The 19,085-nt window shown below is 35.9% G+C and overlaps 1 protein-coding gene across 4 annotated transcripts in view; it reads left to right on the forward strand.

The window, feature by feature from the left end:
* BTBD9 (BTB domain containing 9) overlaps window positions 1–19,085 on the forward strand; it is a 118,347-nt gene that overhangs the window by 57,876 nt on the left and 41,386 nt on the right. For all 4 annotated transcript variants that reach the window (XM_074579719.1, XM_074579722.1, XM_074579721.1 and 1 more), the window contains exon 8: window positions 14,989–15,098. In XM_074579719.1, the coding sequence (XP_074435820.1) occupies window positions 14,989–15,098 (110 nt within the window). The remainder of the gene's footprint in view (window positions 1–14,988; window positions 15,099–19,085) is intronic.

Raw genomic sequence — 19,085 nt, forward strand, 5'->3', positions numbered from 1 at the left:
AATCTCTGGTCCTGATTCTGTGACCAGGGATTTCTGCAGAATGTAATGTATGTATTTGGAGGAGGCAGTTTGCTTTGAAGTTTCGTATTTGTACTTGAAAGCTTCCCCCTTTGTTGTCTATTGTATTCTGTACTATTAAACTCATAAGCTGTATACCTTCATAAAATGATTCATTCCAATTGAGGGGATAAAAAAGAAGACCAAACCCATAGTAAATAATTGTAATACATAGTTCTTGTCAAGTGTTTGGTTTCAAAAGTTTGTCATATATTTTAAGATTTAAATAAGATGAAGTTTTTTATAATTCTGGCAAATCTTTTGTTGCCTTGTGTGGATGTCCTTAAAAGGGGATGAATTTGTTTCCTCTAAGAGTTCTGGCCTTGTCAAAACCAATATATTTGACAAGTTGGAATGAACTGGCATCAAATGTTAGATAGTTACCTGGCCCATATTTTAACTTACAAATTTATGGAATGTGGAGATCGACTGGCAATATCATTGATATTAAATTAAATGCCAGGATGTCCCATCTATGCTTTTTTTCCTGCTTTGAAAGATGGTAATGCATTGTTTTGTAAGACTCATCCATTCTGAGTTGAGAGATTTCTATTTTAAAAAAAAAAAGCAAAGCAAACAAACAAACCAAAACCCTGCAGGCAAACCAAAAATCTTGAAAAAATATTTTAGAAGTATAATATCAAAACAATAATACCCAAGTATGATTTATCTTTGTATCTGATATTCTCAGTTTTACTTGATTGACCCACATTTCTGCGGAAGTTAATCTTCTTCTCTTTCTACTCAAAAACATCAGAGAGGCTGAATATATATATATGTATATAAAGTTCCTTTAATCATCAATTGTATGTTGTTATTTTAACCTTCATCACATGAGCATCCTTTAGTTTATGCTTGCCCTTGAGCAGATGAGGTGGATAAACCTATTCTTTTAAGCTTTTAAAGCAATTTTTATTGGATCTTTTTAATTGAATGTTATGTTAAATCAACTTCTTATTCCGAAATCTGAAGTTCATGAACTAGTGTCCATTCTAGCTTTTAACTGTGGCTTTGTGCTAACTTCTTCAGTGATTTTAGGTTTTATGTGTATATATTTACATATATGTGTGTGTGTACACATATGGATACCCACCATTTAATTTTCATTAGGGAATCCCAGTGAATATGATCGCGTATTCTGTAATGGGTGGGAGGAGTGGAAATTTTTATAGTGCCACTTTTTGATGTGCTACTTTTTTGACATAATTTTTCCCCCCTTCAGGAGTCTCCACTAGTTAGTTTTCAGATACGGTTGTAGAAACTCTTTCTCTTAATGTTTGAATGTGTTGACCATGGAGTAAAATGTTCTACTTTAAAGCAAAATATCAAGTGTGAGGACTTCAAATGTGGTGGTTAGAATTGGTGCATTTCTGCCCTGTGCGGAGGGAGTGTGCTAATGATGGCTAGTGCTAATGACTTCCATCCCAAATGTATCCTCTTTTAGGATGTATCATCATTCTAATCTCCACTGGTACAGAAAGATTTTGCTTTTTTTGGAAAGTTTTTTTGCTAACTACATGGTCATACAGCATGGGATAGGTTTAATGTTAATTTTCAGACTGAATTTATTATAGAGTAAGAACACTATGCGTAAGCCTATATTGGTTATCGATAATACAGTGAATTCTCTATACTGTGGAGAACACTGATGTTAAACAGGTCTTGAACAGACGGTTTTTAATAAAGAAGAGCCAAAGGGTATTAAACCATTAACAGAAAGGAAAAGCAGGCTTGCTTATCCTGTCTGCTGGTGCAGAGCTTAATTGTGATCCTATGGAACTAACACTAATACGTGCATAACTATAGAAGAAAATTGGTAACAGAGCATCTCAAGTAATCTTTCTGCTTTAAAAAGAAAGGGGTACGGAGTACGTTAGCCATGTATGAACTCAGTCTCAAAAATAAGTAGCTTAAACCGTATGTTTCTTGTGGAAGCATGGCTGCTTTTTGGAGGCCAAAGGGTTCACCAGGTTGTCAGTCTCAGCCTTTTATTTGACTAAAGTTTGCTCTATAGTTCAAACCTTGTATTGAAGTGCAGGTCTGGAATGTCTTTCTGGGAAGGGACATCACAGCATAAAATTTATGTAATATCTCTAAAAATGTATTTTTGATGATGATGGTTTAATATTTCAAAAGTCATGAAGATTTAACTTTGAGTTCTAATTTAAATGTGTCTCAGGCCTTTAGCATTAGTATTTATGAGAATGTGAGTCATTTTGAGGTTGAATTTTTTTGGTGTAGAATAGGCATGTTCATAGACTTCACTAATGCAAAACAATCATGGCTAGAGTCATAGTACGGGTGCAGCTACAGTGCTTTCCATTTGCAATGTAATAAACCGTACTTTTGTATTTTATTTATTTATTTCTGTTTAGGTATGTGCAGTGTTATTGCTTTGAAACAGAGGTGGAATACCAAAGCTGTAGGTGTGGAACTAAAAGCATATGCACAGGGTTTACATCTTAGAATACTGGTATTCTACAACAATAGTGTATTATTTATAATAAAAATAATATTTGAATTCTTACAAATTAACATCAGCAGTGCACACCTGCCGAGATGTTTTCACAATTATACTGCACTTGTGCAGGAGAACAAGGTTTTGTATCACGAGAAACAAAATAAATATAGTAATGCCACTTTATGCTTTCCATCATGGCCTGATGGAGCACAGATGGGTTCCAGCCAGGTAAACTCGAACGCGAAGTCCCTTGGCTAAGGGGGATAACCAGTTCTGCTGAAAGAGCTTGCTTTTTTTTTTCCCCCTCCACAAAGCATGATGAATATTTTAAAGTCTGAAGCTAAATACGTTAAGAGGTGTCTCAGTAAAATCAAATCTCATTTGTATGAGGAAAGAAATTCTTTTTGGTTACTTTTTGCTTTGAGCTTAAATATTACTTAAAAACAAGTTCCTTTAAAAAAGATGTGTTGGAATGAGATATGTATAGATTAATACAGAACTGCCTGTTACTCATTTTCAGTGCAGTTTCTCTTTTTTCCTTTTTCTCCCCACTATTTTCTTTTTTTCCTACTATTTCTACTCTTTCCTTAGTTATAGTCATGCTTTGGGATTGTTTGGGGGTTTTGTGGTTGTTGTTTTGTTTTTTCTTTTTATCTTAAATACCTCTCCTGGAACAGAAGTAGATGTCACTGTATTTTTGGTTTACTTATTTATTTGTGGAAAATCAGCAAACGTAGTAGAATCCCTGAGTATAAGCAATCATTTTAAATGCAGTTTGACTCATGTAGAAATCCTGTTTCTATGGTATGTGTTTAAAACAAAATGAAAATGTGATCCTAACGTGAGTTAGGCATGCACATTTTAACTTTAATCTGGCTAGTGTTGATAATAACGGCAGGTGAGTTGTAGGGATGCAGGTTTCAGCTACTGAGATTCTGAGGGTTCTTTGTAAGACTTCTATGTGCTTTAATCCACAAAGTAGGGTGTAAAACCAATGGTGCTGTGGCATTAAAGTTACCATGACTTTGTTTCCCTATGCTTCAGTCACTTATGCAAAGTAAGCATGCTCCTGGACTCTTTTCTCTGAAACCAATTTAAAAGGTTTCTATAAACTAATGTTTCACTGACATTTTGGCACTATTGAATTCTTTTGGCTTACCCATCCCTTTCCTGAGTTGATGTTAAAAATCTGAAACTGAGTCAGCTGTATTTAGGTAGTAACACTGACCAGCCGTCTCTGGAGCAATGTATAAAAAAAATGGCAATATAAAGTAATATAAAAAAAAAAAATTATCAGGAAATTTGAGTTTGGGATTGATATAGTTGAGCCATTGGGAGTTGTAGGAAGCTAAGAAAGCTTTTCAGTCAGATATTAAATAGATGGATAGGGTATACATGAAAGGACATACATTACATAAATCAATACCACGATTACCTGCTAAATATGGAGGGAAGTAGGGTTCTTAAACATTTTATGATGAAAAGGACACAGGTTAGTTATTGAATTCAACTAAAATTTGAAGGCTTTATTCTAAGTATATCAAGATTCATTCTGAATATATCAAATATGTCATCTATTTCAGGATACGTGACCTAGTAGGGAAATGGGAAACACTAACACTAAGTGAGCTGCCAAGGTGAAGGAGAGTGGGCATGATCTGAGAGGAGGAGGTATATAGTAAGAAATGGAAATGAAGTGTGAAAATTTGACCTTGGGCATAGGTAAGGGAGGCCAGAAGGGCGTGTGAAAGGGGAACCTTAGTTCTAAAGTTCAAAGGTTCCACTCCATGAAGGGCATAAATAAGTCACAGTCCTGTATTCCCGGTAAATTTCTAGTTAATGAAAATATAGCAATAAATAATATCGATTGCTTCTATTTCCAAACAGAGATTTATATCATTATGCTGAGAATAATAATATTATGGAGGAAAAGATAGTATTAGCCTGATAATAGCCTCCTGGTCATAACTGACATCAATTACAGCTAGGAATAAAGCATTGAAGTATAATGAAGAGCTGCTTCCTCAAACATGTTTTCGCTACATTAATATATAAGAACGAAATACATAACTTCTCTTTTAGCTTCATATGAAAATAATGCAATACTGAGTTCAAATCATCAGCTTAATAAAGTGAGTAGATGGTTTATAAGGCAATACAGCACATTCAGGTAAATTGAATTGATATGCAAATGAAGGTTATGTCTACAGAATCGAAATTCACATAACTGCATGGTAAGATTCCTTTAAATGATACTCGACCAGAGAGCACTTCTGTCACTTCTGAAGCAAGAATTGTGTTATTTAGAGGTGTCCTCGTTTGAGGTAAAACAGGACCAATTTTCTTTTGAAGAACTTTATTTTCTATTACACTTAAAATAAAAGAAATAAGGTTTAAAGGAAAAGTCTTACTTTATTTTTCTGGTAACCATTTATTCTGTTCTTCTTCCATTGCCTCCAAATCAATTTTAGGATTTATGACATTAGATTTAAACCAGTTTATTAGTTTTAGATGTTTTACCTTATGAAGGGAACTATATGACTGGTTATTAAATCAAATTGTTTTTTGGTAAAGGAACCAGTTGAAGAGACCTGAGAATTCAGTAGATCGGTAAATATATTTCTGTCTTCTGCAGGTCTGCTCACAAGTTTTAGTGGTGTAGTGCATAGACATGTCAAACATAAATTATTTTAATATCATAGGAGATCAAGGACTACATTTTAACAAAATGATAAAATTTTGGGGGGCTATTTTTTTGGCACATGTACTCAGTGTACCACTCCAGCCTGATGGTAGTGTTTCAGTGAGCTAACATCCAGCTAAAACCAATCACCAAAAAAAGTGGAAAAAGAAGCAGCAAGAACAAGAAATACTTATGTTAAAGTAGTTGCCCATCTTAAATGCTCTGTCCTTAAAATAACCATAATTCAACTCTTCCCACAGCAACTTGAGTTTCTGGAGAATTTATTCTCTATATATAGATATTGGAAGTCACTGCCCTTCCCTTCCACCATCTCATGTGTGTTGCTGAGCTGGGTAGGAGTGTTTGTGCAGGTTAACGTAGACCTACTTGTAATCCAGATTTATGATCTTCTTTTACCATGTTATCTATTATTTCCAATAAAATACGATTTGATTTAAAAATAACTAGACTTATGAAGCTTACAAGATTGAATCTGCTGCACTGTCCGTGTCTGATGAACGGTCCCATAAATAATGTTTCTTTTGTCCTTTACTTTATAGCTTGGTTCAGGCCTGCAGTAGTTAGCAGTTAGGTCTTCAGTACACTGGAAAGTGTAAGGAATGCAGATTAGAGAGACTGATTAACTGAGTTAGCAAACATAGATATGTGTAGCGGCTGATACTACTAATTGGTACCATGTCAGATTTTTCTCATAAAATACAGAACTTAAGTGAATTTAGAAATAATTGGTTGATACTTTCACCGATCTGTCTCACATCAGATATTTGTTTCATCAATGCAAAAAACATGTCTCATAATTTCCGATGAGTCTTCTCTTCCATTTCGTAGTGTCTGTTATATGTTTTCATATGAATTTGCATCTTCACTAAATAATTTCTAAAATGCATCTGAAGTACGATCATAGTTAAGAGTTTGGTTAAGCTGTGTGTTGTCACGAGCAGTATAGGTGTTGCACACTTTAATTATATTAAAAAGAAACACCAAAGCAATCAGAACTGAGAGTCAACTAATTTAAGCAGGGCATTACTTGTAACTTTTAAATTTTTTTTAGGGGTTTTGGTCCTACAAACATTGCTCCTACTATTGAAGAATTTAAGTTGATGTTTCTTGTAAGGGACATAATTGCTGTTGGCATAGCATCTGTAAATCTGTAAATCACTGGGTAGTACAAGGGTTTTAATAACTGTATGAGCGTGTCTTTAGTTAAGGAACCAATTAGCAAAGCCATTCTTGCTTCAGATCTAAACCACTTGAATATTAACAGTAAATGCTTTATCATAAATGTTTTAAATATACACGGCAAGCTCAGCTTAATGAATTACCCTACATTTCAGCATTCCAAAATTGTTTGTGCAGCAAATTGAGCCAGCAGTACTTTGCATTGATTTTCTTACCACCTCCAACTACAAGATGTTGTATCCATAGGTACAATTTTCAAATCATAAAAATATTGATGAAGTCATTTTTATGTTGATAGTGCTTAGCTGATTCCACTAGGGTATTGCTTAGCACTTTTCCAGTATAATTTTAACATAGCAAATGGCAGGGTTCCTTGTATATATCATTGGATATATTTCTTAGTAGGTAAAAAGTTATACTGTTTGTGGGTTGTTGTTTTTTTGTTTGATTGTTTTTTATTTTTATTTGTTTATTTTAACATTTCATTCTGCGTGTGCATTTATGACCCCCTTTTGAGAACCCCAGAGTTCTTCTCTTATGGTCTTCTGCTTATGTGCTTAAATACCTAGAGTTTCTGAACAGATTCCTGCCCATATCTGGACAGATTTTGGGAAATAGAACTGTTTTGGATTGAGATCTGACCTGAAACAAAACCTGCAGAGCCAAGTTCAGATTTGAGAAGTTGAACGCAACTATACATGCACACAATATGAAGATTCAGATTCAAGCAAGCTTACCTGAAATTTGGGGGTTTCTATTTAAAATAAAATAAAATAAAACCTGGAAAACAGTAATGAAAAAATCACCGTTTTGCAAGCTTATTGTTCTTATGTATGGAATAAAAAAACGTATTATCACATCATGCAAATGTTACTTATGTTCCCATGCACATCAGTGTTAATTTGATTAAATATGTTCAGAAACATTGGTTGCTTGGTTTATATGCTGCTTATATATAGTAGACAAACAGTTACATATCCCGTGTAATTATTGTATATTGATATTTTTTAGCCATTTGAATGCTGCTATTTTAGCAAATTACAGAGAGAAATGTTTTGTGTTTACAAACTGCTATACTGGGTCTTATATTTGCATCAGTTGGGAAGGTGAAAATGCTACTGTACAGGCTTTGCAGGTGTTACATATGCTTTTCCTACTAGAGTTCAATCATCTTGTCTTGTGTAAGACAGTAGACACTGTTGTTTTCTTCATTTGCAGGGGGGATTTCCCTTGGTATAAAAGAGACTCTTATCAGACTTTCTCATCTAAGTGCAGGAAAACTTGTCTCCTGTCAAAAGGCAGAAATGCTTTCCACATTTGTTCTGACTTAATTCTTTATTTTATGTATTTCTTTATGTCCATTGTTTTTCCACGTGATTTAATTCTGGCAATAGATTTTTTTTCCCCCTTGCTTTTTTTTTTTAGCCTCCTGTCATGAGTCTGTTGATTCAGCTGTGTGAGTCTGAAGGATTATACATTTTACGGAATTGTCAATAAATGGGGTTTATACGGCAGTGAATAGCACTGTTTCCTTTTCCACTAGAAGACAAACAGAATGTCTTCTAATGCCCTTGTGTGCTGGGCTGTATCTCATGCATCTCTGTGGCAGTGATCAGAATGTGAATGTTAGTGGTTTCTGAGCAGTTAGAGGAGATATGAAGTATGTAGGACTGGCACTGGTGTCTCATACCAAAGGTTCCATGAAGGAAAATGAAATGCTGAGTTCTCAAGAGCTCGTTTTGTACATATTGGATTTAGTTCTTTATTTATTTTACTTCACTGTTGCTGTTCTGGGTCGCTTTGATAGCAATTTAGAGTGGATATCAGTGCAAAATACCAGTTCATTTCCTTACCTGTCTTTACTTAGTCTTCTGTCTCAATATTCTCAAGAGATTAGAATCTATGCTTAATATATTCCAGAGTTTGTCTGTATCTTACTGGTGTCATTACAATGAAGGATTAAAACAGATCCTGGACTATGCATATTTTTATGCTTTGACACATATGTCCTAAGTGCTGTTCTGATGCAGGCAGCTGAGCTTTGGTATTAGTAGTCCTCCAGGGTATCTGCAGCTGAATCACTGGTATGCTCAGCAACAGCTGTTATCTGAATTAAATATATCAGCTGTACAAATATAAAGAGCAGAAGTAAAACATAATGTAGTTGTTCAGAAATCTGAGTATTTGTAGTCACAACAGAGTGCCCGAGTCATAGTTTCATGTAAAAGTGAAGAATTGCTCTGGGAAAAATAGGGAATGGATGAGGGCATTGCCATGTGGGTGCCTGATAAATCAACACAGGTAGTTCTTCAGATTTCAGTAGTTAAGAGTCTACCAAGATCCAGTAGAACATATCGTTTCCCTCTAGTTAAAATAATTTTCTTGTTAGTGGGGGAAAATAAATTAAGAAGAATACAGATTTTTCTGGTATTCCCGCCGTGGGAATCTCCGGCCAAGTGTAGCATGACTAACTGTGACTATAGATATCTGTGACGTGTATGAAACTCGTAAAGCACTTAAATACTATCAATATCCGTTATTCTCAAACAGGGCCAGAAACCAAAATAAAATGTCTTCTAAAGGGGCAAAATTCTCGTGCTGCACTTCTGTTCATCTGCCAAGGAAGTACTTCTAAACCCCACAAAGTGATCAAGGTTTGGTTTTGGTAAAGAATGATTCAGGGTTCTTTTTGTCTTCCCCCCAGTCTATCAGTTGAGTCTGAAGTCCACTGACAGAGGAAGTAGTCTGGCCCTTGAACTGTTGTTCTTTTACTCGCCTATCACACAAGATTTATAGATAACTTCGCATTGTATAAAGCTGCTTTGTTCCTGACAGGAAGGTGAAAAAAATTCTAATTTCAGTGGAAAAACTACCCATAGTGTTTTTAATGTCTGCCCTCCTCATTTTTTGTCTGCCATGTCTCTTCCTCAGTGAGTGTTATAATTAAAATTCATAGTTTGGCACCAGGATTTTGATTATATAGTTAATTCTTCATCATTCCTATGTCTCAGCTTAATCAGGTTTGCCCAAGCTTGTGTCACCCACTAACAAAATGCTCTAGAAGGTTTTTTTGTTCATTTAGGGTTTTGGTGTTCTTCTGGTTTTTTCCCCCCCTCAATCTTGTGGTAATCAAAGCTTTTAAATTCTCTTGTAATTCAGCATACACAAGTAGGTTTGGTCAGTGGTCCTTTTAAACTAATGACATGCTTGCCAAGCACTTGTAGAAAAATGGCTCTGTGTGGTTATCAAAAATAATTACTATACACATTTATGTCAATTTAATCAACATAAAAGATACATGTATTTCAGGAAATGTCATCTGTTAAAAATATGATCTTTAGATTCTTTACTCTGTTTTTTGTAATTCAGAGGACTACAATAATTGTAAGCACGTAGCGTTGGAGGTGGAAAAACACCTTATTTCTTCTCGCTATTTGAACAGTAAAAAGTAATTGCAAAACTCTGCAAGTTTGACCTTTGACCTAGACTATGCAAGTTTGACCTTAAGTATCTAAAAGAATCAAGATCAAATCAAATGTTCTATTATGCAGTTGAAAGGTTTAGTTTATTTCCATATGGGTTGATTTATTGTTCGTAGCACACAGTGGGTACAGAGAGTGGAGAAGTTACTCACTCCAGCACGTCCAGTCCTGCAACTACTTGTTTATTATTCCTTTAGTTGCAAGAAAGAAAATACTGAGTTAACCGAGATTCGTTTGTTTTCTTATGGGATGTATTTTTTTGTATAAATATGTAAATAGAAAGCAAATGTTAAAGCAAATGTTAAATGAAGTTTCCAAAATTGGACTCTGAAAAGTACAAGGTTACTGAAATTGTTCGCCCCTGCAGTCTTAATTAAGATGTCTTATAGTCATTTCATAATGAGAGCCTTTGGAGGGAGGAGGGCGTTCAACCTATCACTTTTTCAATGCGTAGGACCTGATCTATGGTTCCTGAGTGAGGGGCTGTTGTATACTTTTCTGTGATTCACCGAGTGGCTGCACACCTTGTCTGCTGTGCGTGGTACAGCAGCAGAGCACGCCATGTCGCAGCCTCGCCTGGCTCCTGCGGGTAGGGGCCTCTCCTTAGGTGTGAAGTCCTATTAAAAAAAGGAATTGAACTTCAGCCTCTTTCTGAGGGAATGCCTTAAAGAACAGATCGTTATATAAAGAGGCATTATCAGCACAAGTGTTCACAGTGGTTCCTCAGAAAAAGGTCTCAGCATTGGAGTCCAAGTTCACAGAAAAGCCTCCCAACGCTTCATGGAGAGGAGGCCTGGGCACTTTCTTCCGAGCTTGCTGTAGACACTTGTACACGGAGCCTGCTCGCTGATCTCATACCTGGAGATAATTAGGTAACATTGACAGAGGTGATACTCTTGCCACTTGATGCAGATTTGTTTGTGGGAGCCAGAAGTGTGTTAGATTTTGTGGTGTTTAATTCTTAGGCCCGTTAGCAAAGTTGTAGAGTCATACGTGTTGCTGCACTGCCATTCAGAGCCAAACTCAGTTGCATTTCCATCTGGCAGGAAAAAGCTTACAAATTTTCAAGCGTGTCCTGAGCTATAATAGGGATTTTAAATTTCTGAAATCTCTATGCTTTGAATTAAGACTCCATTGCTCATATTGAAGTTGTCCACATCGCAGTTTTTCCTCACAATCGTATTTCTGAGCCAACTTCTTGTTTTCAGCCCGTTGTTCAGTGTTCTCATTAAGATGTACTACTTCAGTATTTACAATGTTTTCAGCTGATTCTTCTGAAACAGATTATGTACTACCTTCAATACCACTCTTCATTGGTGATATTTGAAATTCAGATACAGCTTGTTTACTTAGCGGTGCTGGGCATTTCTAATAAATTCTACCTTATTTGAAGAAAGATTATCTTCTCAGTCTCAGGCTATAGTGGCTTTAGTATCTTGCATCAAGTGGAATAATAAGCTACAATTTTATACAAAATCTGAGAATGTGATTTTAGAAGTTAGGATGTTTAAAGTAGTTTTGAATATCACATTATTTGAATTTCCGCCAAGTAGAAGAATGCAAGATTCAGGCAGGAATAATGCTGATCATTCACCTTGATAAGGAAGGAATAAAATATATTTATTTTATTGGGGAGGAAGGAAGGGGGTTGTCATATCCTTACGTTCTACCTTGCAATAATATTACAACGTCAAAATAATATACTTTAGAAGACTAATGCTTACATGATTATTTTAATAGGTGGGATTTTGTTTTACATTACCACAAAATTTTAGCTTTTCAGCAGTGTGAAACAGTCAGCTGTTGTTCAAAATAACTGATAGGCTATTTAGCATACAAGAATAAGCTTTGTTCCTTTATACCCGTTGGCAGAAAACTTTGGTAACGAGGAGGTACTATGTTATTTGACCTAAGTTTGCAGTATGATAAAGATGCTTTTCCCATAGCAAACTATTCAAGTCTTGTGCGTATCTTTCACCTGCTTGATATATTAAAAAACAAAAACAAAACCAAAAAAAAACCACAAATAAATTACCAAAAAAAAAACCACCAAAGAGAAAAGCAAAAAATAAAAAAGCCAAAACCAATCTAGAAGTTTGCTCTACTGTTACAGTTTCATAAGACACAAAAATCTAAATAAACTAGCTTTTAAAGCTAATTATGAAGCAGTATCTTGTGTTACTATTAATATTGTTACTTTGATTATTCTCTAAACTCTTTAAAGCAAGGAAGCGTAACTGAGGTGCGTCAAAGTATTGTCGTTAGTAATGCTCTGTTGGTTAGCCTGCAGCACGTTCTGTCCAAGCAGCACAGCTCAATCAATACCTTCCTCGCCTGAGAGAGACGAAGGACTCTTTCTGGCGAGCCAGTCTGTGTGCGCTTACAAACGTTCCAAGATTGTTCCCGTGTTTTGTCAAATTCTGTGCTTCTGATGCTGGATAGAACGAGAGCACTTATTGTTGTCGGATCCTCATCATTGCTTATCTATTTAGGGTTGATACTGTGCTTGTGAATTGACAAAAAGAAAGTAATCTGAAAAGACCGGACCAAAATACATCTCTGCCTGTAATTTCAAGGAGGAGGCATACCCTTAGCTGAAGGTGTCTAACAGACCTTCTAAAACTGAAAGGCTGAGGGACTTGGATCTTTTTAGTCTGGAAAAAAGAAGACTGAGGGGGATCTTATCAACGCTTATAAATACTTAAAGGGTGGGTGTCAGGAGGATTGGGCCAGGCTCTTTTCAGTGGTGCCCAGCGACAGGACAAGAGGTAATGGGCACAAACCTGAGCATAGGAGGTTCCATCTAAACATGAGGAGGAACTTCTTTACTTTGAGGGTGTCAGAGCCCTGGAACAGGCTGCCCAGAGACGTGGTGGAGTCTCCATCTCTGGAGACATTCAAAACCCACCTGGACGCATTCCTGTGCAACGTGCTGTGGGTGACCCTGCTCTGGCAGGGGGGTTGGACTAGATGATCTCCAGAGGTCCCTTCCAACCCCTATCATTCTGTGATTCTGTCAACTGAAAGATTCTTTCAAATTTCATGTTTACTTTCTCTGAACAGCAAACTGTTAGTCCCCTGAATAATTTGATTATAATCTTTTCAGTGCATCTTCAATGTCAGTTTTGTGAGTAGAAACCTTGAGGTCTTACTCCTGTGTGTCTACCGTGCTTTTGCTATGGGTGTACCTGACCGCGCCACTTGCAAAAGCACTGGAGATTGTCCTTGGCATATTAAGAAAAACTGAGGTGGATATGGGTTTGCCTTCATAATGTGAATCCCAAAATATGGCTTTTCATGTACCATCTTGCAGCAACAGACTGGTTCACATGGGCAGGTCTGGGGAAGGAACTGCTGATTCCCTGGCTGTCAACCAAGATTCCTGCGGTGCTCTTTGCAGGCACTTATCACAGTTACATAGTGAGGGCGAAGTTCTGCTTTACTTTTAAAATACAGGTTCACCTTTTCTCCAGTTTTTTACTTTTTCTACACAGAATGACTTGCAGGAATTTTGCTACTGTGATAACTAATTGATCTGGAAGTCAATATAAATTAGCGCATTTCTTTCTTTCAAGTCATGATAATAAAAGTAAGTTTTTAATGTGAAATTTTAAGCGTACTTTATATCAGTTTTGTAATTTTAATCAAAATATAATAGTTGGTTTATTTTAAATGAAACTATTATATAAACTAAAAGGAGCGGAGGTCAAAAACTGGCAATTTTAGCGATGTCATGATACTCAGGTAACTTAGTTGTCTCTTGCAGTCATTTGCATGTAATAGGTGTAATTTTTTAAATTAGTATTTTAGGCAGTTTTTTTTTCTATGTATGGTAAAGACAAATGAATATCAGTAATAACAGTCATTGAGGCTTGCTTATAAGAGCTCTTTCATAAGGCACTCAAGTCTTGAAGTGTCGGAGGAAGTTGGACATTAGTATTGTAAATAGCTATGAGGTTTTTTTATGTTTAAAGAAAATAATATCTCAGGACTGAAAGCTGTGTATCTTTTCAACTTAGTATGTTGAAGAACACAAGCCAAAACGATGCTGTTGGTGAATGGCCAATATGTTGGAAGTATAATTATGACATGTAAGCGAAAGGTTGTTTTATACTGTAGACGGGGGATATTGCTTAAGATAGATACATCCTGATACTTCTTAATTGAACTGAATTAATTTAATACAAAGCTTTCTGCAGTGTGGGTAATCCATTCTGTGGGGTAATGGTATTTGTTCTAGGTAGTTTTCTGTGTTGCTGGTTCCATGATTTATTGAGATGATGAACCATATATTCCGTTTAGGATTTTTCAAAATTTTTGTAAGAACTGTTGGATCTCTTCAGAAAATGTGGGAATCAGACTGAATCAAGGTTAATTATTGAAGGTGAAGCCTGCAGGGTATTACAGAAGGTGAATAGGTCACAGTGTTCAAGAGCAGCTCTATTTGATTTTTAATTAGAGTCTAGAAGTATAAGTTATACACCAGGAATGAAACCCAGAGATATCTTCGTTTCATAACATTTGACTGTTCAGATATCAATTTTTTCTGTTATTAATAAAATATACACCAACGAAGACGTTGGTATCCTGTACATCCGGATTTAGAATTAGAAACAGTCATAATAAAATGGAATGAATTTTTGGCTTCTGCAGAGAAGCCTTGCTGATTTACTGGGTTTATCCTGGCTGTATGAAATCTTTCATACAAAGAAAGGTGGTAAAAAGTATAGTTGGTAAAGAGATTTTTTTAATTATTATCTAAACCCTTCATGAGCACACATTTGCACTAACAGACCATTTCTGATCCAGAAGCCCCCTCATTTTTGTTCTGGCAAATTAGTCCAGAAAGATTTCTGATAGATTTCATAGCTCTTTAATTTTATTTCTTTTTCTTAAGTTGTACTGGAGCATCCTGAATAGTTGCAATTTTGCTGTGAAATTTATATTCTTTTTACTCCTTTCGCTATTTTAATTTTTTTTAACAGTTACTCAGTTCTTACAGACCTGTACAATATAGTCCAACTGAATAATTTGTATTTTAGTGCGTAGAAGTTTGTCATGCTTAACTCTTGTGCTACTTACCTTTTTTTTTTTTTCCCCTATAGGTATATTCGAATCGTTGGGACCCACAACACAGTGAACAAAGTTTTCCATATTGTGGCATTTGAATGCATGTTCACAAACAAAACCTTTACTCTTGAGAAAGGCCTGATAGGTAAGAGATAAAACTGTTTACACGAACTGTTGCGAATGCTTGCCTTTTAAGACTGGCCGTCGCTGCACTCTACTTCTGTTTCCTCACAGAAATCTCTAACTTGAGTTAAATGATACTGTAAGCGTAGAATTGGTTGGCTCGTCCTTGCGATTTCTTTGAAATTCCAGTTCTGTGGATTAACTAGTGATGCTGCAGGAATGCTAAAGTTCAAATTAAATCAGCTGCTGCCACTGGCAATTGAGTCACTCTGCTGCTAATCCGGTTTCTCTTTGCATGTCTTAGTATGCTTGCTCTTGCATCCCGCTAGGTTAGCCTGAATTCTGTAACGAGGATGGAGTAACCAGAGCTATTTATTGCAGTGAAAGATGGATTTGAGCATTTAGGGCCTCTTACACAGCTGAATTTCAACTGCTGAAAGTAAACTCTCATGTGTTGATTTTCCCCTAAAGAGTCGTACACATGCTTAGCCATGGCAGAACATTATATTGGCTACCCATATTCTCAGAAGGCCATGTTGATGGAGCTTTCTTACCTCTGGAGCTCCACATAGCTTATATAATACTGATTTAAGTACCTCTACGTATTACTGCTTTACTTAACGTAGAAATCCCCAACAGACCAACAATACTGAGTGATAGACTATGTCAAAGTAAGATTTTATATGGATTTTTTTAATAGTTTGAACAGGGTGCTTTCTGTGCTTTCTTCCATATAAACGCATGCAAATGAGATCCTAAAATTCATTGGGGAGAGTTTTGCGCACCTTTTAGTATTTGTCTAGGTGGGATTTCCCACAGTTTGCTACTTCTGGTATGAAGTTGAGAATTTCAGCAGAATTCTGAATTCATTCTGGTTTTAAACATATATTTAAATTTTAAGTATGTACCTACAATAGATGGAAGGGAAAACAGTTTTCAAAAAAGCACAAGACAGAAGATTTTGGTAAGACATATTTATTTTAAATGTTTTTCTGAGAAAACTGTAATATTGATCTGTGAAAAACTGGGACCCAACTCCTTCAGCCCGTTCGCTATGTGTTATGCAAAGGCATCGCATGGTTACGCTTGATCTCATGACGTGTGCTGTGTAATTTCATGGTGTCTTTTTAGAAGCATGGAATAAATAGCCTGACAAATCACACTTTACTAATTTTTATGTTATATAGCCCCAAAATGTACAAGTTGTCCCATAATGCAAATAGAAAGATTTCCCTTTGTTTTAGGGGGTTTGCAATAGTATTGCAGTTGCTGTTGACAAGAAAATAGAATAAGCAGTGAGGAGAAACTGTGTTTAAAGAAAACATCTACCTTCAGTAAGCTAGTTAGGGGAGAAACAAAATATTTCATAAAACCTTTGAGCTAAATTTCATATTTAGCACTGCCAGCTATGAACTTTTTAAGAACTTTATACAAAGTCAGAGTTACTGTTTGCAAATAAGTGATGCATATATCTATATATATTTGATTTAAGGTTATCAGTCTTATTTAGCAAATATTTAATTTAGGACTCAAATAACATATTTGCTTTCCTTTTTTTTTTTTTTCCTGTGTGTGTTAAGCCAAAGATTGTTTGGTTGTAACGGTAGGCAAGGTAGTGAATCCGTGTATGTTTTTGGAAGTGTACCTGTACCGTAATTGACTTGTCTTTCAGATAGTCTCTTGCTGTTTTGTGATTTGGTGAGCATTTTGGTGAGAAACTATTTGATCTGTTTCAGCATTTCATGAGTTTCAAAGATAATCCAGTGGATGGAGACTTTATATAGCTTTATTAAAATTTATCTGTTTATGAAATTTTTTTGTAGTTACAGAATCTTGCAGGTAAATAGAGTTTGGACTACATAATAGTAAGTATCCATTGTTGTTCATGATGATCAGCGGAACTATGCTGTCATTCAGTGTGGGTAAATGAAGCTTTTGTGCATGTAAGTCATTGGAAGTGGTCTACATAAAGCAAAGAGAGGCCTGTAGAGTTTTTTATATTGAAGGGATGATAGCATACTTACTGAATTCTTACTCTCTTAGTTTTCTATTGAGTAGTTAATTGAAAGAGGGATGTGGGCCAACTTCTGATTGTAAATGAGGTGGAAGCAGTTGGATACATGACCTTGCAGAATTTATGGTGAGAAAAGGACAAATTGAAAGACTTTGGAACTAAATGAGGGCAGTCCTGTTGTGAAATGGGGCAGGGGCACAAAGGTTGTACCTCCAGAATTTATGGCCATCAGTGTTACCTGTTCAAAAATAATCTCAACAGCTTTGATCCAGTGACCTTATATCCATTTAATGTTTTGGTTTACATACCTGTGGTTGTTACTGTAAGGTAAAATGTTATCTGGCTCCCTTGATCAAGAAGACTGTCCCAGTTCCACTTCTGTAATAAAATCTGTGTGACTACCAATAGGGTAGTTGGCACAGATTTATTTTATTGCTCTAATGAGGATCTGTAATGTTTGTTTCTATTTCTGCAGTGACTGGATAGGGTAAAGTGAAGTGGGATCAGTTAGGAAAGCTCCACGAAATATATGAAATGGCAGTAATCAGAGTAGGTTGCTTTTTAGATTGACTGAGTCTAGAAGCTTTCATCCTCAACTGTTGAAAAGCAGTATTAGGTAATACTATTGGATTACTTGTTTATGCAGTATGGTATTAAATATGGTGTTAAATTAGGTTGGAACAAACACAGCTGCTGTTTCTATAACTTGTTTTTTTAAAAAAATTAAATGTTGGTTGGCCCTTGAAGGCCATATGGTACTTTCAGAAAGACTTTGTGAAAGTACCAAAACAACACTGAAGATAACACGTAAAGAGTTTGTCATTTGAAACCTCATTCCAAAGAAATAAGGCCATTGAGGCATTTGTTTAGAGATCTTATATGGAGATTTAAGAGTAATTATTTATTTAATCTTCGTGAAACCTATTCAACTTGATCAGAAAGAGGGTATATATAAAGAGGGTAATTTATCAGATATATTACTACTGATACGTAGTATCTATGTAATGGCTGTCACTGTAAAGTGAAGATTAGAAGGCTGGTAAACACATCATAAAAATGAAGCACTGTTTCATGATAACAGTAATTTTATGTTTCTGTGTTTTTGCCTACAAGGTTTTCATGATAAATTATTTACTTGACATATTGTGTTTAAAAGTTAACATTGAGGATGATTTACATAGTTACTTTATCCAATACTGGATGAAGTACTGGCGTGACCCATTGGTAGCTGAGTAGCAGTTTTGAAGTAAAAGTAGCAAGAAATGCTCTTTCTAGCACTGTCTGGTGTTTTAGTGTTGTTTTACACTTTGTTGTCTTGTGAAATGAGGTAAGTGACAGAAATTAATTCAATCAATGAAATTATTCCCTAACGCAGATATTAGGGTTGAGATGTATTTTTCCTTTTGGCATAGTATTCTCTCTGAATGTGTAAGTTAGTTAACAGTTCTGCATATTGGACTCATGACATCAACATAACTGTTTCATTTAAAAGAAATGTAAATGTTTTTTAAATCTCAAAAGCGTAGTGTTTGCTTTTATTGAACTTCTGCTTCTGAAATCTTGAATGGTCTTTAGTCATTAATATTTAATGTACAATCCAAAAGAAATGAGAATTTTCAGAAGCAAGAGCTGATGTACTCCTTTGGAGGCAGAAGTGGTACCCAGTGGGATGTGATGTTTTGCAAAAGCTTCTACTCTGCCCAGTGGTAAGAAGCGGCAACAGTGGGCATAGGGCTGCTGCTGTGCACTCCCTTTTTTGTTTTGGATGTTTGTTGTTGTTTTTTTTCCCCACATAAATATAGGAAACAATTCCTCTCTTCTGCCTCAAAGGGGAAAAAAATGATAACCTCGCTTAGTGCTTTTACTGAGTGCAGTACTCATTGCTGCGGGGGAGTCAAGGACTCTGCAGGCATGTGGGTTGGACCAGCCTACCATCCTATTTTGAGCCTGGTTAAGGTCATAGGCAGTGCAGTGTGGAAGGCTTTTATATGAAGT

The sequence above is a fragment of the Larus michahellis genome, chromosome 3, assembly GCF_964199755.1.
Source record: "Larus michahellis chromosome 3, bLarMic1.1, whole genome shotgun sequence".
Classification (NCBI taxonomy): Eukaryota; Metazoa; Chordata; class Aves; order Charadriiformes; family Laridae; genus Larus; species Larus michahellis.